This window comes from Xenopus laevis, chromosome 8L (genome assembly GCF_017654675.1).
Source record: "Xenopus laevis strain J_2021 chromosome 8L, Xenopus_laevis_v10.1, whole genome shotgun sequence".
NCBI lineage: Eukaryota > Metazoa > Chordata > Amphibia > Anura > Pipidae > Xenopus > Xenopus laevis.
Window position 1 is genome coordinate 50830309 of NC_054385.1, and position 22348 is coordinate 50852656.

General features: G+C 36.6%; 1 protein-coding gene across 1 annotated transcript in view; it reads right to left on the bottom strand.

Annotated features, from left to right (window-relative positions):
* Nucleotides 1-22348, bottom strand: part of LOC108698434 (X-linked interleukin-1 receptor accessory protein-like 2) — a 445435-nt gene that overhangs the window by 195535 nt on the left and 227552 nt on the right. Inside the window, exons 3-4 of the mRNA XM_018229918.2 lie at nt 18024-18297; nt 7232-7418 (exon numbers count right to left, since the gene is read on the bottom strand). Of these exons, the coding sequence (XP_018085407.2) occupies nt 7232-7418; nt 18024-18297 (461 nt within the window). The remainder of the gene's footprint in view (nt 1-7231; nt 7419-18023; nt 18298-22348) is intronic.

Below are 22348 nucleotides of genomic sequence, written 5' to 3' on the forward strand. Positions count from 1 at the left end.
CCTGCTATCCCACAGTCAAACTCCCTTCCCAGAGACTATTATCCACTGTTACTATAGACACCATCTCTCCCTACTATACCTGCTATCCCACAGTTACACTCCCTTCCCAGAGACTATTATCCCACTGTTACTATAGGCACCATCTCTCCCTACTATATCTGCTATCCTAAAGTCACACTCCCTTCCCAGAGACTATTATCCCACTGTTACTATAGGCACCATCTCTCCCCACTATACCTGCTATCCCACAGTCACACTCCCTTCCCAGAGACTATTATCCACTGTTACTATAGGCACCATCTCTTCCTACTATACCTGCTATCCCACAGTCACACTCCCTTCCCAGAGACTATTATCCCACTGTTACTATAGGCACTATCTCTCCCTACTATACCTGCTATCCCACAGTCACACTCCCTTCCCAGAGACTATTATCCCACTGTTACTATAGGCACCATCTCTCCCTACTATACCTGCTATCCCACATATAGATGCAAATGGGATTTTTATGGTGTGGGTAGCAGGGCTGTTGCTGGAAAATGCAGTGTGCAAGGTGCAACTAATGAATGGGATTTGCACAGTAAATAAACCAGGGCTGCAGATTCACAGGGCGACTACCAGGGCTTCATATGAAAATTTGGACAAACGTGAATTATCGGCCAGTTGAGGGTTATGGGGGTGGGGGGGTTCAAGGAGTACAGAAGAGAAATGATTTACAAGGTACCAGGACTACAATAGGACTGGGATTCTCAGGGCGCAGTTGGGAAAAGCTATGGGCAGGGAGTAAATAGCAGAAGTGCAGTTGGATTCATAGAGATGCAGCTGGGGAATGGGGATCTGGAAGGCAGGAGTAGCAAAAATCCACAGGCTAATATGACAAGGCGACCCCTAGCAGCACCGGCATACCCAGATTTGTGCATCTTCACTGACATTGCCTGTTAGGGCCACTGCACCATCGGGGGAGGTGCAGTGAAAAGAACATGCGTGTACCCTACATCCCGCTCTCCTCTACGAAGTCTGCGGCTCACTGACAGAAAGGGGCCATACTGCCCAACACAGCCTGCACCCCTGGATTATGTGGAAGCAGCGCGTCAACGCGATGCTCTGATCCTCTTCCGGGCCTCCTGTTTCTGCAGACACAGACTGCAGCAGGCGGGGCTTCCTTTCCCTCGCCCGGACACTTCCACTTCAAAGGCCCAGCCAGCACAAAAAAAGAGCCTGCCCAGCCAGCACAAAATAAAAAGGCAAAAAAAAACCAAAAAAAGTCAGTGGCTCCGGCGGGCCCTGAGGGGGAGAGGGCCATGGTGCAACTGCACCTCCTGCTCCCCCGGTAGTTACGCCACTGACTGGAGAGCTGACAGTCTCTGGAGGGGAAGGCCAATTAAAAGAGAGTTACAGTAGTCTAGACGTGATATGACGAGAGAGTGAATAACAATTTTGGCAGCATCTTGGGTGATAAATTATCACATTTTGGATATGTTCCTTAGGTGGAAGTGACAAGATTCAATAAGTGACTGGATATGAGGAGTGAAGGACAGGATAGAATCTAGGATAACCCCAAGGCACCGGGCCTGGGGAGATGGGGTGATAGTGAAATTGTTAGCTATGATGGATACTTCCGGGATGTTAATGGTGTTGGTTGGAGGGAAGAAAACCATTTCCGTTTTAGAGAGGTTTAATTTAAGGTAGCATTGCGACATCCAAGTAGAGATAGCGGACAGGCAGGAAGAGACTTGAGTTAGGAGTTCTGGGTTGAGATCAGGAGAGGAGAGATAGATCTGAGTGTCATCAGCATAGAGGTGGTAGTGTAAACCATATGAGTTTGCTGAGAAAGGAAGTATAGAGGGAGAATAATAAGGGGCACAGGACAGAGCCTTGAGTTACCCCAACAGAAAGAGGAAGGGGAGAAGATGCTACTCCATTGTAGAAGACACTGAAGGAATGATTAGTGAGGAAAGAAGAGAACCAGGACAGGGCCATGTCACGAAGGCCAAGTGAATTGAGAGACTGGAGAAGAAGAGGATGGTCCATAGTGTCAAATGCAGCGGAGAGATCAAGCAGTATTAGTAGTGAGAAGTGATTGTTGGCTTCAGCTGTTAAAAGGGCATTAGTTAGTCGGGTTAGGGCAGTTTCAGTTTATGCCACATCACTCACATTTTTAAAATTCAAGAATCAAGGAGATCTAAACGCTAATGGGAGAGGTGTAGAACACTTTATTCCACCCATTACAAAGATGATAGAGTGGGTGTTCTTTAGAAGAAAGACAGAAGCAGATATATTTCCTCAAGATACAAAGTCAAGAGTTTTCATAATTTGCAGGATGTTACAGTAGGTACAATTATATCAAGCAAGATCCACACCTGGAAGTTGAGTGACCTGCAATAAATGTAACACTTAGGGGCACATTTACTTAGCTCGAGTGAATGAATAGAAGAAAAAATACTTCGAATTTCGAAAGTTTTTTTTGGCTACTTCGACCATCGAATTGGCTACTTCGACCTTCGACTACAACTTCGAATCAAACGATTCGAACTAAAAATCGTTCGACTATTCCACCATTCGATAGTCGAAGTACTGTCTCTTTAAAAAAACTTCGACCCCCTACTTCGCCAACTAAAACCTACCTATGGGGAAGGTCCCCATAGGCTTTCTAACAAATTTCTGATCAAAGGGAAATTGTTAGATCGATGGATTAAAATCCTTTGAATATTCGACCCTAAGTAAATGTGCCCCTAAGAGGCTAATTTATCACCTTTTGAATGTGGGTTTTTACAAGATTTAAAGGGGTTTTTTTTGCACTAAAACTCACAAAATGGAATTATAACTTCAAATCAAGAAAAACTGTTTTCAGCTTGTAAAATCAATTTTCTAGAGGAATTCAAGTTTTTCTAAAATATTTTATGCATTCGAACTTTATATATTTAGATTTTTTTCATAAATAAGGCAACATTCGTTTTTTAAATTATAAGTTTATTCAAAGTAGAGAAAACCTCAAAAATGACACACATCTGAACTTTGATAAATAAGGTCCTAGGAGTTGTTAAGACAACAGCTTATTCCTTTGGTTTGGTATTGCGCAGAATAATATTATTTTTATATTTGTAAAATGAAACACCACCTGAGCTGGCTACACATATCAAACCAAAAATCTTCTAATGCTGGATATATTCAAGTTTGTATAGAAAATTGTCCTCCATTGCAGTTATTCTTTATTTCTTTCTGATCCTTTGTATGACTGTTTATTTGGTTCATTGGTTTTTGGTTCTTCCCTTATCTTGTTATTGCCACTATCTTAATAATGTATATGGTTTTTCGCTAATAAGACATATTATGTAAAGCACACAAATTAAATATCTACATCTGGTGTTTTTGTAAACGAAAAAACCTGTGGAACTAATTTAGGGTCTTTGGTGCAGAATAGTCAGCTGGTACACAGACGACTATAGAAAAATATAAATGCTATCCTTAAAAAATGCTTCTGTTTTCATTCTTAACCTTACTGTACAGTTGGAGAATACCTAGTTAGGGTACATGATCTGGAATATCTATGAATGAGAACAGGTTGCAAAATTATTTGTGCTGTGTTTGAACATAATACAATGCCAAACCAAAAAATTTTATTGATTTATTTCATTTGTCTATTAGAAATAATTCCCACATAAAGTTAATGATTATGAGTATCTACACTTAAAGGCAGGTGGGGTTTGCAGGAGGGTCTAGGCTTCAGTGGGGTTTTCATTCACCGAAATCCAATTATCCTTTATAACTCCAGCAAATTATGGCATACCACAAAGTTAAGTTTAGCAAGGATTTGAATAGAAGGTCTTTTGCTGTTTTTTCTCATTTTTACACTTATTGCCAAATGGAAAATCTTTTAATGAAAGCTTTTCTCATCATAGCTAGCTTTGTAGCCCTGCTATACTATAGAGCATGCAAAGCAATACATTTACTGCCAACCTATGGATACTCACCGCACACTTCTCCCCATACACACCCATTGCTGTTGTGTCTACTGGTATACTGGTATATTCTTTGATAGACATTGTTTTGCACTTATTTTGTGCATTTACAGGTACAGAATCTGATTTCTGTTTCTGTCCAGAAAGTTCTGAATTAACATCTCCCATACTCCTTTTTTCCCACAATAACTTTTTTTTTGTTTTCTTGCTCTTGACCCTAACTAGGATATAATGAATCCTTATTGTAGGAAAAACAATCCAATTGGGTTTATTTCATGTTTAAATGATTGTATGTAGACTTAAGGTATGGAGATCTAAATTATGGAAATACCCCAACCATCTTAGTCTTAGATAACAGGTCTCATAACTGCACAGTGTATATATATATATATATATATATATATATATATATATATATATATATATATATATATATATATATATATATATATATATACTACAAGAAGGTCCGCACTCCCAGGGCTTAAAAGAACAATAGTATTTTATTAAATATGATTAAATATAACGTTTCGGCTACATCCCTAGCCTTGGAGATATATATATATATATATATATATATATATATATATATATATATATATATATATATTAATAGTTAGAAAAACAAACCGCACCAACCAGGACTTAGTATAAGGAAAAAATTCCAAAGTTTATTTTCAACGTTTCGGCTCTGTGGCTCGAGCCGTCTTCAGGAGTAAAAGACGGCTCGAGCCACAGAGCCGAAACATTGAAAATAAACTTTGGAATTTTTCCTTATATTAAGTCCTGGTTGGTGCGGTTTGTTTTTCTAACTATTAATATTATTATTGTTTTGAAACCTGCACACAGGCATGGGATTCCTTTTACCGTGTGCACCAGCCATACATTGCCTTATATATATATATATATATATATATATATATATATGTATGTATAGTTTCAGGAACAAACAGCAACACAGGGTTATTTACAATGGTGAAAAAAGTGTATTTGGTAAAGCAGGCCTTACCAAATACACTTTTTTCACCATTATAAATAACCCTGTGTTGCTGGTTCTTCCTGAAACTATACCAAATCTTAACCGTGCACTGGGTGATGTTCAGAAGCGGAGTGCCGCCCATTCTAACAATTCTAACAAGAGATGGCTAGTGATGGGCGATTTTGCGCGAAACGGCGAAATATTTGCGAATAAATTCGCAAATCACTAGAGATGGCAAACTGAAGGCTCTGACACATGCCCAATCTATTTATACAAACAGAAACCTATATTACCATTTGCAAAACTTTATACAGAAAAAAGAAACTGTTGAACGTATTATAATCTGGGTAAAAAGCAGCATTATAGAAATTCACAAGCATATGATAACACAAATAAAAGTTATGAAAGAAGCAGGAGGTGTAATTGGATTGAGACTTGCAGTCCTTGGATGGTGCATTATGCTCAAGCTGACACATTGCCAGTTTCTGCAAAAGCACCGAAGAATGATTCATTATCTGGTGGGATAACCATTGTTTGGGGTCTGAATTGTACATCCTAAAAACAGAAGTCCCAGGTGAAGCTTTATATTTTTTCAGTTACATTTTTGCACACATGCTAAAGCTTCTATCGCTTAATGGCACAACTGCTCATTTACAGATGTTTTGCACTTTACTGTTACAGAACATTTCTATGCGCTGGCCACAGAATTTGCATGACTTGTACTTAGAGATGTTTCAGCTAGACAGATATTGTGCCATACATACTTGCCAGGTTTTCTCATTAGTTTTCCTAAGCCCTCTCTAGTGATTAATTCCTTAATGTGGAATCATCTTTTGTAATTTATAAACAGAATTCTCTGTGCAGCTGTATGTAATTTTTCTTTGCATGGACACTCAATAAGACTCAATAAGACATATGTAATTGAAGTGTTACTTCAGTCATCATTTCCACGATTTCGACATCTTTTTAGCATAGCTATAATATACTGATCAATAATGGATTTAGAACACAATAAGGGTATAAGATCTGTTATCCAGAAACCAATGATCTAGACAGCTCTGAATTACGGGAGAGGGTCGTCTTCCATAGTCTCCATTTTATCCAAATAATCCAAATAAATAATTAATTTTAATTATGATTTCCTTTTTCTCTACAATAATAAAACAGTACCTTGTACTTGATCCAAACTAACCAAAGTAAGATATAATTAATCCTTATTGGAAGAAAAACAAGCCTATTGGGTTTATTTAATGTTTATTTAATGTTTTTATGGTATGAAGATCCAAATTACAGAAAGATCCCTTATCCAGAAAACCTCAGGTCCCGAGCATTCTGGACAACAGGTCTCATAACTGTTTATGATCTGCAAAACTTTTCTAGTTGATTTAGAAATGCTTGGTTTACAAAAGAACACTATAGAAGTGTTCCACCATGTATTGAGACAATGTGGCCATCTGACAGACCATTAGAATCCGTTGATAAGATTTTACTTATATACTGTAAAAGTCTCAGAACTCCCACTTACATGAATAAACATAAATATGCAAATGAATTCAGCTCCCCTTGAGATGAGAAATATACAATACTCCCAAATTGCAGTGTTTAATATCAATTATTCCACAAGACTAAGCGACAGATTTGTTGTAAATACTGTGTTCTTCTCTGTTCTGTCATTAAACAGATGTTCAATACAAATTTTTATTGCACCTCTGAAAGCCTAAAATTATCAGATAAAAATCCACCATTTGCATATATAAATTTTCAGATTCATACAGAAATATCCAAGGTTGTATATTGAGAGCTCTTTCTGTAAGATTTGATTTTAAAAGAGAACTAAACCCTAGAAGCAAATATAGCTAAAAATGCCATATTTTATATACTGAACTTATTGCACCAGCCTAAAGTTTCAGCTTCTCAATAGCAGCAATGATCCAGGACTCCAAACTTGTCACAGGGGGTCACCATCTTGGAAAGTGTCTGCGACACTCACATACTCAGTGGGCTCTGAGCAGCTGTCGAGAAGCTATGCTTAGGGGTCACATTTGCAAGCAGAAAATGAGGTTGGCCTGTAATATAAGCTGAAGCTACAGGGCTGATTATTAAATTCTGATGCTAATTGCACTGGTTCCTGTACTGCCATGTAGTAATTATTTGTATTAATTACTAATCAGCCTCATATTGTGATATATTCCAGCCCTTTATCAACCCCCTAGACATAGTAATGCTTCCCTCTGGTAGATGCACATTGTTATTTGACATCTTTAGTGACATATGCATCATCCATTCTACTTACCTTGTACCATGCCACCTCTATGTCTTCATTTGGCACCCTATAATCATCTATATCTGGACATATTATTAGTTTCTTTTTTGTAACTTCTGCTTTCTCCAGATATCGGATTGTACTGTTGTAACAGAGACCCATCTCGTTTTCAGCCACTGTTAGGGACATGGACACTTTCATGCAGTAAGTGGCATTTCTGAAAAGAGCAAAATAAATGAGAGAGGGAAGACATTAACAGCTGATTTAACAATATAAAGTCATATTTTTTGTAAGTAAACATTTAGGGGCCGATTCACTAAGGGTCGAATATCAAGGGTTAATTAACCCTCAATATTCGACTAGGAATTAAAATCCTTCGACTTCGAATATCGAAGGATAATTCCTTCGATCGAACGATTAAATCCTTCGAATCGAACGATTCGAAGGATTTAAATCCAACGATCGAAGGAATATCCTTCGATCAAAAAAAGTTAGCCAAGCCTATGGGGACCTTCTCCATAGGCTAACATTGACTTCAGTAGCTTTTAGATGACAAACTAGGGGGTCGAAGTTTTTTTTAAACAGACAGTACTTCTACCATTGAATGGTCGAATAGTCGAACGATTTTTACTTCGAATCCTTCGATAGTCGTAGTCGAAGGTCGAAGTAGCCCATTCGATGGTCGAAGTAGCCCAAAAAAACCTTCGAAATTCGAAGTTTTTTAACTTCAACTCCTTCACTCGAAGTTAGTGAATCGGCCCCTAAATATAATTATTTGTTTTATAAATTACAATATAAGTACAAATGCAACAAACACTGAAAAATGTACTTTGTCCCAGACAGCAGTGCATGTCATTTGACCCTATGATATCTGACTTGCGATCGTTTGATTGGCTTGGCTGCCTGTTAAGCCACTTCTCATGTAATAGACTACTTTGCACAACTTTCAGCTGTGACAAATGCAATAGGCATGCTAGATGAAATGCTTCTAAAATAGAAACAGTGATGCTGGAGATCTGGTGCCTTCTCCACTGTAGCCAATGACATGTACCATGATACATTGCTTGGGTCATTTGCTATTCACAGATACACTTGAGGAAGTGGGTTCTATTCCCATCCAGCATAGTCTTTTGTAATGTCTCAGTAAACTTAGATGCAATTTACAAAAAAAAAGAAAATTTCTATTTTTTTACTAAAGCATTCAGAGCTGTTGTAAACTCATTTAAAAATCTCATCTGTCAATTAAATATTGTCTGCCCCATCTCTATGCCTTAGGCATAGAGGCGGGGCAGACAAATCACTTTCCATTCAGTACTTCCTAGATGTCACTGCTCTCCCCACATTCCCCCATTCTCTTTACCATTTAATTGTGTAGCCAGGGCATGGGGATGGACATCGGGTCCCACATTCTGGTGATGAGAAGATTCTGAGATGATGCAAGGCTTGCCTTAATAACAGTGTCTAAAAAATGGCTCCTGCCTGCTTGCTATAATTATGAATTCCCAGACTGAAGGAAACAAGATTCAAATAATTCATATAGTGTAATTAAAGTTAATTTTGCTTGACTAATGTGATAAAATAGGATTTTGAATAATTTTTTGGGTGACGGGTCCCCTTTAAGAATTTTCTGAGCAGGTTAAATGTATAATGCCAGGCTTTTGGCTCAAGTAAGATTCAGCAACCCTAGTTGCTGAATACAGGAAGTACATGAATATGCATGAAGATCATTTATAGACATTAGCTATGATACCAGGGTATACATTCAGGACTCCACTGTTACCTGAAATTGTACATTCCCCCATCCCTCCTACCAACCACAACCCAACTGTGTTCTTACAGAAGTCACAAAAGTTGTCATTGCCTTAATTCAGTCTGAACATGGACTAATGTAGAGCAAATCTGCCCAATGCACTGTTGGATTGGTATGCTGAGCTTCATTGGCTATACAGGTACATACATAAATAATATCTATATAATGTGATTTGCTTGAAGAGTTGCACTGTTGGCTAGATAACCTTCATCTGCTTGCATGATTAATTCTGGCTATTTTAGTTTAGTTAACGGAAGCTTAAAATATAATTGGAGATATATATATATATATATTGGAGATATATATATATATATACTGTATAAAATATCAGCCTAAAGGGCATCATCAGTGGTTAACCAGTCATGTGGAAATGCTTTTCAACTCCAGAGAGCTTGCATTGCAATGCAATTAAGGCAGGAGCAACACAAATTAAACAAAAGACTGTTTTGAAGTTGGACATCACTGCCCCTAGTTTTTGTAGGCTACATGTGTTAAATGATTAGTTTGTGTGCACTGTAAAATAAAGAAGTACAGTATATCAACCTGCAGTTCTAAGCAAGTGTTGAGCTGTGTGCTTACATACAACATTATCCGGGCTCCACAATTTGCTGTGTGCACTGGCGTCATGACCGGTGAGAGCACAGGGAACATTGCCGGCCATTGTAAGACTGCTCAGAAGTTTGATGAAATCACCAGGCATTTCATGTAGAACTATAAAATAGCTATGGTCTCCAAGAAAGCTAGAAATTATGTTTAATGCATATAATCCTCTATGTACAAAATACATGCCACAATATTTAAACGCAAACATAAAATAAATGTTTTATGAGAAATTATTATTACTTTATATTTTTGCCACAACATCAAGCAAGGAAACGAGCCAAAGAAGATCATAGTGTTAAATACTCTAAGGGAGTTATTTATCAAAGGTTTTTTCTACCTCGAATAAACTCACAACTCGAACGTTTGCTTATTTATGAAAAAAACTTGAAGGTAATATGCATGCAATTGGGGGGATAACTCGATTACTCAAAGTTATCTGTGTAAAAAAACCCTAAAAGGCACCTCTCAATGGACCTCTGCCATTGACTTCTACATGACCGCGACAGGTTTTAGCTGGAGTATTTTCAGATTCTAGCTTCAGGCATAATAAATCTTGAAACATTTGAGGTTTTTTTTAACCCAAAAAATTCAAGTTTTTACCGTCGAAAACTTGTATTTTTCGGGAAAAACGCTACTCGATCTGTGATAAACAACCCTCTTATTGTATGTATATATGCAATTATTGAAATTTCTTGAATACATTTCTATATATGTCATTGAATTAGCATAATGCTCCCAGGGTTAACGCAACAAAATGCATTTCAAGTCTGCATATATTGATAGCAAGTTTCAATTATAAATATTATTTAGCAATTGTGCCATTTAAACATGTTCTAAAAAAGCCCTGTGTTGAATAAAAAGGCATTTATTTCCCTTGTTTAACATTCTAATTAAGCTAAAGATACACAGTGACGTTCCTTAGAGACATACTAACCTCAAGCTATCATCATTTAGACTCTACATAATTATTACATGAATTCCCAGCTGGTTTTAAAATATGAACCTATATTTATACATTTTAGACATTTTCTAAATCTGGGCACTTTCTGCCATGAAAAACATCCAAATTTGTGCTAACAGTTCCATAAAAAGAGGACATTTTATAGCGAAAGAACCATATTGACAGCACAGAAGGTTGTGCATCTGGAAGTGTTGAGTAAATACCGCACTGCAAGATGTAGCCTGTGAAATATAAATATTCATATATATCATTGCTGTATTAGACTTTGAAGGCTAAAGATGTACCTAATATAATAACTGGGGATTGTGTTGGAAGTGCGGCAAAAGTTTTGATTGAAAAAGTTTTTGTGATTCATTGACCCTTTTAAATACAATAGTCAAACACTTATGGCCCATATTTACTGTATACTGTTGACATATACTTGTAAAAAAAAAAAAAACACAGATAGGTTCAGATTTACAAAGGCTTGTTCTTTTACAAATGCTTTACAAAAGGTTTTAGATTTCCAATTCTCATTTTGCTTTAGGGGCTTGCCAAATCGATAGTTCGGTGCTGCCCCTGAATTATAACCACCAATAGAAAAGAATTGAAGCTGATGGCTTAAACTAGTGAACCCATTAGTGACAAATTGGTACATTTAAAAATGCTAATTCTTTGATGAATGTGCCCCTTCATTCATAGATTTGAATAAGCCCTATATGTTTAACCTATAGCTGGATCTTAAACATAGTTGGATCTTGGATCTTTAGTAACAATTATCAGATACATTTAGATATATGGTTGGTGTTATTTCACACTGCAGTATTCCCTTAGATCCATGTAGATCTATTTGACTTAATGGTTCTTCTGACTCTATCATATTTAAACACAATTTCATCATGATCAGGGCCGAATTTACATAGCAGGTGCCCCCAGGCCTGCTGTCATTCATGGCCCTTCCCTTTTATTCACTCAAATCTTCATCACCAGGATCAGAGCAATGGGGATTGGTGCACAGGAAATTTACAAAACTATTGTATCTCCTGCACATCCCCAGTGTTTCTGAACCAATGTGGGTGTGGTTGGACAGCATGCTGCCCCCTAAAATCCTGCCACCCTAGGTCCAGGCCTTGGTGGCCTCTCCACAAATCCAGGCCTGATCTTGATATAAGAACTTGACTATGAATAAATATCACATTATTTGTTTCAATGAGAATAAAAAATGTTCAACTGTTGAAATAGTTCAGCCACAACCACAATAACTTTTATGGAGTCTTGACAAGTTGTCTTTATTATAATTTTTGTGTTTAATCACGAATATTCAGATTTTAGGAACTCAACTCAAATATATAAGTTATTGTGTTTTTTTGCCATAACTTGGATGATTAGTGGAAAACAAGTATTCTGAAATCTTAATTAATTTGAGCAGACAACTTTACAACCAGGGGGTTATTTATCAAGGGTCGAGTTTGTGAAGTTTGTGGGGTTTTTTTCTACCTTGAATAAACTCACAACTCAAATGTTTGCTTATTTATAATAAAAAAAACCCCGAATATAAAAACTCGATTGAATGCTATTAGAGGAAAAAAATTGAATACTTTGAATTGATTGAGTTATAGGCTAAAAAAACTCTAATATTTCGAATTGATCAAATTTTTGAGTGCAAACCACCGTAAAAAAAAAATATATATTTTTTTTTTTGTTTGTAATAAGACAGTATCCTAAGATATAATTAATCCTTACTGGAGGCAAAGGGGATTGATCAAAGAAATGCTATTTTTTTTTATACCTTGAATGATCTCGAATGATCTCACAACTCGAATGGTTTCTTATTTAAGAAAAAACTCAAATGGAAAAAACTCAATTCAGAGAGTTTGGGGTTAACAATCTGAAACCTGAAAAATGAATCATATTTTTGGCAAAAAAAACTCGAATCGCTCGAATTGATTAAGTTTTCGGGCATAACCCACTGAAAAAAAGTTGAACATCATGAAGGCTATTAACATATTTAAATGGTTCAATGGATCTCTGCCCTTGACTTCTACATGACCTTGACAAGTTTTAGATTGTGTGGAAAGCAGTGACATCTAGGAAGTGCTGAATGGAAAGTGAAAGTAATTGTCTGCCCCGCCTCTATGCCTAAGTCATAGGGGAGGGGCAGACTGTGTGTGATTGACAGCTGAGATTTTTAAATGCGTTTACAACAGCTATGAATGCTTTTGAAATTGGATTTCATGTTTAATTTCAAAAGGACTTATTATTATGATTATACAGATTATACAGATTTTTGTGTCTGGGTGACATGTCCACTTTAAGTCTGCCCCATATGTGAGATCATACAAATGCTAATACATGTATAAGATCTGTTATCCAGGATGCTTGAGACCTGGTGCTTTCCAGATCTTTGCCTAATTTGGATCTTCATACCTTAAGTATATTAAAAACTATTAAAACATTTAAACATTGATTAACGCCAGTAGGATTATTTTGCCATCATTAAGGTTTAATTATATCTTAGTTGGGATAAAGTACAAGGTATTGTTATATTATTACAGAGAAATACAGAGGAAATAATTATGAGGTGAAATGACTTGATGCAATACAGTACATTAGCTTTAGAAAATAGTACAAAGGACTTTGCAACTACAACATTGTAGTTCATATTGTCCTCTTTACATAGTATTCATTAACCTTCAGCAAAAGAAGATCCTTTGTTGTTCATAAACTAAATAGGTTAAATTCTTCCACTCGTCTAAATTACATGACAATACAGGACCCAAGTGAATATGAATGGATTGGCAAAAATATGATTTCAGTAATGTGATTCTACCCTCCGTCAGCAAGTTATTTGAGGCTGATGATGCAATAGATGCTTTATTTAAATAGGTCTAAATTCCAATGAGCAGGTCGTCATCCAAATGAGCTGGACAGAGCGGAGAGATTTTATTATGGCTTGCGCTGTTTACTTGAGAAATATGAAACACACTTGATATTTTTAAAGGCTTTATGATTTAACGACTGCCAAAAAGACTTGCAACATATTGCAGAGCAGGTGCTTCTTTTTAATAATTCTGAAAAGCCAGAAGTTATCATAGGGAAAATTGCATTTTAATCATTCTGACACTTTTTCACCATAGTGGAAATCTGTACATCTTGCTATATATACAAAATCCTTATTATAACTTTCTTTTCCTGTAAGAACTGTAATTATAAAATCTGCATGTAGGAAAGCAGTTCATTTTTGCCCGAATTTCAGTCTATTATATGCAATTCCATATACGCAATTGTCAAAATGATAATGAGTTTGTTTAGCTTTTAACTATGTATAAAAAGTTATGAAATTACAGAAATAGGAGTGTACACAGGATTAGTCATCCGGAAATTTGTTATACAGAAAGCTCTGCATTACTGAATAGCCAACTCCTGCAGACACCATTTTAATTAAAAAAATTCAAAATAATGTCCTTTTTCTCTGTAATATAACAATACCTTGTACCTCATCTTAACTTAAATATAAATCATTATTATTGATGGCAAAACAATCCTATTAGGTTAATGTTTTAATATTTTTTTAGTAGACTTAAGACACAGATATCCAAATTACAGAAAGATCCCTTATCCAAAAAACAGCAGCTATTATTATGTATTATGCCCCCCGTGCACAACCTACACACACAAAAAGGAAAAGTCTAAAGAAAGGGAGTAAAAGGACAGGTTTTATGTTAAAAGTCTTCTAATTAGTTAGGGGAACAAATGAAACCTCTCCCAGGGAATAAATGAAATATGTTAGGTATGACTAGACTAGAGACTTTCACGTGATAATTTAACTTCTAAGTACATTAGATATATCACATTTTGCAGCCTAGTTGGCCCAGCCCTCAGGAATAGATAGGAGTGTATGTTAATAAGGTAAATAGCAAAGTCACATTTATAAATAGTTATAAATACCTGAAAAGGTGTCATTCAAGTTCAAGAAAGTCTCACATAGAATCCCTCATAATCCAATCTGACTATAAAGAAGTGCCAAATCATGCACTATGGGCCAATCATGGGCCAAAAATGCTAATTGTGGGAGCATGCTGAAACCTCTGGAACTGCACCAGTTTAGAAACATGTTATCTACTGATTAAGTATGGGCAAATGTGTATGTGTACACGGCCTGAATAGGGAATATAACTGCAATGTCTTCTTTGTATTAAGGTTTATGATGGCATCCTATGAAAGTTGTGTGGTATTACTTCTATACAGCTAATTACTTCCTTTCCTTGTTTATACCTATGCCAGTGATATACTGTAGTACAGCTGATTTTCGTTAGGGCTTAATAAAGAATATGAGAATATATTTATTATTAATATTATTATTATGACCTGTATTAGTTTAATAAATACACACTTGTCATATAAAGATTACCGCCACTTTTGTCTTAAAGTAGAGATGTTGCAATTCTAAGGATAAGCTGAACCAATAATGAGATTTATTACAACATATCAAGGAAAACAAACACTTGGGGTATCAGGTAAATCATTACAATCCCTAACCTTGGATTGGAGCTTTCCTTATCCTTTAAATACAAAATATCACTCCACTGAAACTATTAAATAATATGCAGCGTTACACCTTTCCCTTACTGCAAAATGGGCAATAGCATGCAGTTTTCTTTATTGAATCTAGCTGTATGTGTGCTACTATTTAGTGGTAAGTGTGATCAGAACATTAGGCTCTTGCAACTATTAAATCTGTTAAGACTATTTTTCCCCTTTTGGGACTGTTGACACGTGAACTACAGCCTTGTGTTTGGGGGCACACACCTCATGTGATATTAGCTTCCTGCATCTATCCCAATATGTGGATTGAGCTCTGCATTTCCTTTTTGTTTATGTGTTTGTGTCTGGAAACTGTAGGTTATTCTACTTCTGGTATAGGCTTAAAGATGTTGTCAAAGCCAGTTTTTATATATACGCTACACCATTGTTTGTTTGGCTTATTTATTACTGCAGTGACCTTATTCTTATCTACTTACTCTCTATTTAGTGTGTTGTTAGAAAGATTCTTTTTTCTATTAGTGTGCATGTGACATTATCAGTTGCTAGCAGCACCATGGCTTGTCTCATTACCTATGTTATGTTTTGTAGACCTTTTCTTTTATCTTCTTTTTTTATATTCTGTTAGATCATTCCCTGCAGCCCTTGGCGACCTACTGTTTCATTCACCCACACCCACTATTATTTTCCTTTACAGGATTTCCACCCACTGATAATGTTGATATTCCAGTCTTCCAGCAACATCTCTCTGCCTCATCTCTATTTATAACAACAGGATGCTATTCCTACTACTTCAGTATTGTAAAGTGGTTGAATTACAAATTATATAATTATCTACAGTGATAAGAGAAAGCAGGTTCACCCTGAAAAGACGTGACATTTTAATATGTTTGAACACATGGATATTGGATACTTATTTAACTGAACTTTGTAATATAAATCAAATTTATCTAACAGATGAGATGAAAAATGGTACTTTGCAATTATATATTCGAGATAAATGAAAAGGAATGGAATTATCTTGGCGGAAAAAGTTCCTCCTACACATTTCTTGCAACAGTCCATAGAAACAACTGGAAAGAATCCTGTTCCAATGCCCCAAACTAAGTTATGTTTGGTTTTGCACTTTGCCCACTGAATATGACATTGTACAAATAACTAGAGGCCTCTGTACTTCATTCCAGAGCACATAGTCCTGTGGAATGCAGCCTGTGTTAGGCCATGCTCAATTCTAAGAGGGTGGGTAGGAGACATATTATTTTATTTAATGGACAGCGACATTTCAGGAGCTGCAGCTGCCTAGCTATTGTGTTGGCTGCACTAGCAGAGCCGAATTTCCATGTTAAAAAATGAAAATTCAGCTCTTAATGTTACCAGAAGCATCTTTTTGCCCCCAGTAACTGGCCCATTAATGGGGCTTAGGGAGACCCAACATAAAAAGGATGAGGGCCCAGTTGTGGGTCCTGACCCTTTAAGAATCAACAAGCTATAGAAAGCAGCATTTCCGTGTCCATTGCTATTATATGCACTGCTAGTTATGACTACTGAAACACTTGCTCACTTGCTATTCTCAGCAATGCTGGTTCTGACTACTGAACACTTGCTCACTTGCCATTCTCAGCAATCCTGGTTATGACTACTGAAACATTGTAACAGAAGCCAGCTGCTTACCAGGCTTTAACAGACATTATACATAATGGAAATGATAATTGTATATCTTTTCAAGGTATTGAGTGTGTCAGATTGGGTAAGAGGAAATGAGGTCTGGAGAAATTGATGAACAAGAGAGAAGCATGGTGGATGTTTACCTTAGAGACAGAGAAGCCTTTAGGTTTGAATAAAGAAAGTGAAATGAAATCTTATATTGAATAGGAGAGAACTTGAAATGTGTACATTGATAAACCATTGTTTATAGCTAATGTTGGTTTTAAATGTATTTTTAACATATAAAATAAAAGTATGAAACGTTTTATAAATTAGGCTATTTCCCCTTTAAGGAAATTTGTCTGTAACTATGGATAGCTATAAAGTTGTGCATTGTGTAGAAAATGTTATACTCTGAGGAAGTGCCATGGGGCACGAAACGTGTCAGTAGTAGTGATATATATATATATGCACTGATCTAAGGCTAACTAATATTTGTAATATTCATCATGACTTGGCGTGTCAAAGGAGTTTGTTTTGGTTAAAGACCTGTAAAGAAGCATGCAATTCATTGTGGGAATTTGAGTCTTGGTTGGAGGTGAGAAGACTAATACTACATTGTCTGCTTGAAGGTTGCATAAACACTACTTGGGATTACAAACATAGAGAGTAGTGGTGCACAATCAATCTCACTGCTTTTTGTAGCGTCAGGTGCCGGCTGTGACTCTGTCTGCCCAGGTCCAGTTCCAATTCCAATACAAATTTCATTGGAACTACCTGGGATTACTGTACACAACTTTTTTGTGTGTGTTGTCTGGTAATAATAAAGCCTCAACATGGCCATACCATGGACAATGAACAATGAACATCATTGATCTGTCCCAACTCTTGGACTGTATGTATTGTTAGACTGGGATGTTTAAACTTAACAATGCATAAGGAATACTAACAAGCATCCCTGTTATCCCTAAATCCTGATATTTTGGGATGACCATTTTGGTTTAAACACTTCACTTAGTGAAAGAGCTGCCAAACATCTAGCTGAGGCTCCCTTGACTGCTGTGAAGGTCAGGCAGCAGTGCACTTGCATCAGCAGAAGAAAATAACAGCCTAACTTCTTGTGCTACACAGGACCTGACAAAGGATAAAATGGGAATGTGTAAAAAAATAGTGGCTTTGGCAGCAGTGGGACATTTTGTATGTCAAGAAGACACAGCTTGAAAAACAGAACCACAGTAGTAGGGATTTAACTGCTAGTAGTATAGTTTCGATTTCATTCTTACCTCAGAACACAGGTGTACAGTCCACTGTCTTGCACTTCTGATGTATGCACCCATATGGAATCATCATCCTTGCTCATTCTCACAACAGAAAATATGATTGGTTCTTCCAGATCTCCTTTGGTTTTGTACCACATGAGCCTGAGACCAGCATTCTGAGCCATGCTATAATTAGTCCTGATATAACTGTAGAAGAGGGCACATTTCACTCTCACAGGTTCCCCTGCCAACGCCATGTATTTCTTTAAGTCCACTGACCAGTCAATGCAACCGTCCACTAAAAGCAAAAAAACATTAAAATATATAATTAAGTATTTTGCCATCACTTCATCTCGATATGAGCAAATCATGGTAAAGTATATAAAGCAAAAATTATTTGAACAAGTATGCAAACATTGCCCTTATAGTTACTAGATCACTTGATAACTCATGGACACTTCTACTGAATACAGGTTTCTGGGCTGCACATTTTTTTACAAAAAAACCCAGTGTTTTGGAAAAACTCGATTGTATTAATTATTGGCAAATTTGTGCTGATCTTAACAAAAATCACATCATTTGATTCATTTTCAAACTTGATATATAAAATATCTTCACCTCCAAGTCGTTGCAGCGCACTCCAAAGTCAAAAGGATCGCTCAGATAGATCATTAGTTAAAAAATCATCCTTTATTGGTTTACATCAGTTTAAAAAATGAATTGCTAGCTCATGGTCTGACGCGTTTCGTAACTATGTACTTCATCAGAGACCTCAGTTACGAAACGCGTCAGACCATGAGCTAGCATTTCTTTTTTTAAACTGATGTAAACCAATAAAGGATGATTTTTTAACTAATAATCTATCTGAGCGATCCTTTTGACTTTGGAGTGCGCTGCAACGACTTGGATGTGAACGGTGAAAACGTCTCCCTTAGCGACAGACTCGTGGGCGGCAGTACCCGGGTCACCCCGTGGAGAGGGTAAGCTGATCCTTATGTATATTTATCTATGAATACAAACAACTGTTGGAAAGAACGTGGGAAGGATTGTGTAATAAACGCAGGGCTCGGGGCAGGCGCACCCGGGCCAATTACTACCAACTGTGAGCGGATTTTAACCGCTGTAAATCTCTGTGCTGTAGAGGATCAAGCGGACAGAAATTATTTATATCAATTTAGAATCTCAGAATTGGTGTTGGGATATACATTTTGGATTATAAAATATCTTGTACCTTGAAAATGCAATCCCCAGTGACTTTTACAAAAGTTCAACAGGTTTTAGCCCACTTTTTTCATTTAAAAGTTGTGATTTTTTTTTAGGCTAAAATTGAGATTACATTTTTCATACCAATTTTCAGTTGAAAAAAGTGATCTAGAATTTTTTTTTTTTTAAAAAAAAGCCCCTTCATACCCAAGAATGAGAATCTCAGTACAATGTGCTATTTAGAAACAACTGTGCATGATATATGAGACTTTGCTCTCCTGTGCAAGTACTAAAATAATTTTTATTAAACACACTTGCATACACCAGAAGGGATGTAGGTTCATAATGTGTTAACAGCACAATTACATTATGTATGATTTCATATTTTTTTAAATGCTTTTTATGAAGATTTTGACATGATATATCCATGAAATATCTCAGGATTTTAGACAAGTTAAGTAAATAATTAGGGTTATAAACAATGGTAACATAAGAATCAGGAGGTGTTAGTTGATATACAGTATGTGGCATGATTTTGCATTTTGTTGTTAATCACTTCACTGCACACTAAGAACTAGTTCCACAGGTTTATCACTGTATTATATTACTGTATTATATTAATCAATGCTTTATTTAGAGCCTCTGCGTGTTTATTATCACACAGATGATCCGTGGTATCCATGTGCGCTCAAGAAACCCCTTATCTATTAGGAGGTCAGGTGATTCTATTTCAGACAATCAACGCTACAAGATAAGCATCCAGTTACAGGAATCAAACGGAAAGTGCCTCTTGCTAAAATACTGCGCGTAAATCCCTAATTGCCAATAAAGTGGCAAGCATTAGATTCCTAACATAAAAAAAAACATCCACCTAATTTTTTTTAAAGGTGAACATTTAAGAAATGTACCTTGTATTGGCAAAGGCCAATTCTTAGTAACGTTTAAAATCCCTTCTAAGATAACAGCAAAGGATTATTCAGTAAATCACAAGCTGGATGAAAATCATCAAAGTTTGACTTTTAACTCTTTTTATTCTACCCGAATGTGGCAGTGTGTTATTTTAAGCGATACCAACACATTCCAATAAAAATAATAGGAAAGTGCTGCACGACAAATATTTTAAAATTTTCAACCCTCTGATACATCTGACGGATCTTCCACATTGCTTCAGTGGCGCTGGGCTGGGGGAGGAGTGATCCTTCCATAGGCTACAGTCCTGTTTTCATTTGTAATTAGCCTATGGAAGGATTGCGCCTCACCCACGCCCAGCGTCACTGAAACAACACCATTTAGCAGTGTTGGAGGGTCGGGTTAACGGAGGTTCGTGGGGCTGGGGGCGGCTTTGGGGGGCTTTTAGTAGAAAATTGTCGGTGTGCAGCAGCTCCAAATTATGTACACGTTCCTATGATTGTTATAGAAACGTTCCGCTATCACTTTAACGTCAATGTCTTATTTTTATGGTCTTTTTTTTAGATACTTTTCTTAGACTGTCTTGCACAGTAGTAGCATATTTCCCTTCCCCTGGTAAGAAACCATTTCAGTATTCAATTAATGTTAGCTCACCTTTAAACCCTGGTGTTAAAGTGTTTTAGATGCCACAGGACTACCTGCAGTATTTCATATTTTATGGTGTTTAATATAGTCATTCCCCAACAAAACTGAAGATACTTATCACTTAGGAGGTCATTTAATAAATTCCAAATTGTTCTCATTATTTTATTAAAAATGTACGACCAACGAACTAGTTCTCGCGAACTTCGACTATTCGCGTCCGCCGCAAGTTCGCGAACGTCGCGCGACGTTCGCCAATAGGCGTTCGCGTCAAAATCGTTCGACCATTCGACCATTCGATCGCTAAAATCGAACGAAAATCGTTCGATCGAACGATTAAAATCCTTCGATCGTTCGAATCGAACGATTTTCGGATGTTCGAAGTTCGCAAACAGTTCGCGAACTGTTCGCATTTTTTGCCGGTTCGGCGGTTCGCTACATCCCTATTTGTGATTAAAGGGGTGAATCTCCTTTAATAAGGGTGTTGAAGCCAAGTTATGAGTTTTTGGTTTTCCCCATGATTCTGTTGTTGAAGCTTAGAACAGGTGTAAAACTACTACAACTAAGAATTATCACACAAGAATACAAATGTGGAATGAAATTAAGTTTTGACCATTGAGCTCAGATGTACTTATTTGTTTCAATCTTTTGTGAAGCATCTGAAATCTGACCATATTATGAATTCTCTGAATGTCTAGTAATACAATAATTTCTGCTTCTCTAGCATGCTTATACTAATCAAATTTGACATTTAAAAACAGTAACATGACAAGCATGAATCATACAACTGCATTATAGTTTTTGGATTCTCAGATCTGTCTTGCCTTGTAGCAAGAATCTATTTCTCAGCATTGACGAATGCAAAAAAAATCGATATTTAATAATACAAACTTCTGATTACCTGCAAAAGTTTTAAATAATAAATGCTTTAAAAATATTTTAAAATATATCTTTTATAGGTCGATAGGACTGTATTATGACCTAAAACTGTTAAATAAGATATGGGCATCATTTTGACATTGCATGCAAAACTGATGTGATGTATATTACTGCAAATTCTACAATGTAGTCCTCGGGGTGCACTGAAGGGCCAATACTGTGAGGCTATGCCAGTGCTTAGCATATTGACTGACACTTTTGCTAAGGTAGGAATATCCAGAGGCAACCCAAAGATTTCTGGAGGGGGGTTAAAAATAAACATGCTTTAGCATATACAGTATTCTACAGACCACTATAATTACAAACACATTTGTGCACACAAGAGGCATATAAAATGCTTGTGCATATACTGTATATTTTGTGAGATTCCTTTAGTAGAAAGTCACAATTGTGCAGAGCTGAGGAAGGCAACTTTCTATCCTTTCACTAAACAGATCCAAAAGTAGGTAATTCCAGACACAGCCGCCATCTACTGCTCATTAGATACATTAGACACCATATTTCTTGGAAATTTCTTTGCCAGAAGATCTTATTACGAGTTCTCAGGAGAATATTCCATTGGTTTATGCTATCTTGAAAATATCACTAGATCACATCTAGATTAACTGACTAAATGTAACAGAAGCAGTGTTACTGTGGTTAAGACATCTCGAAGC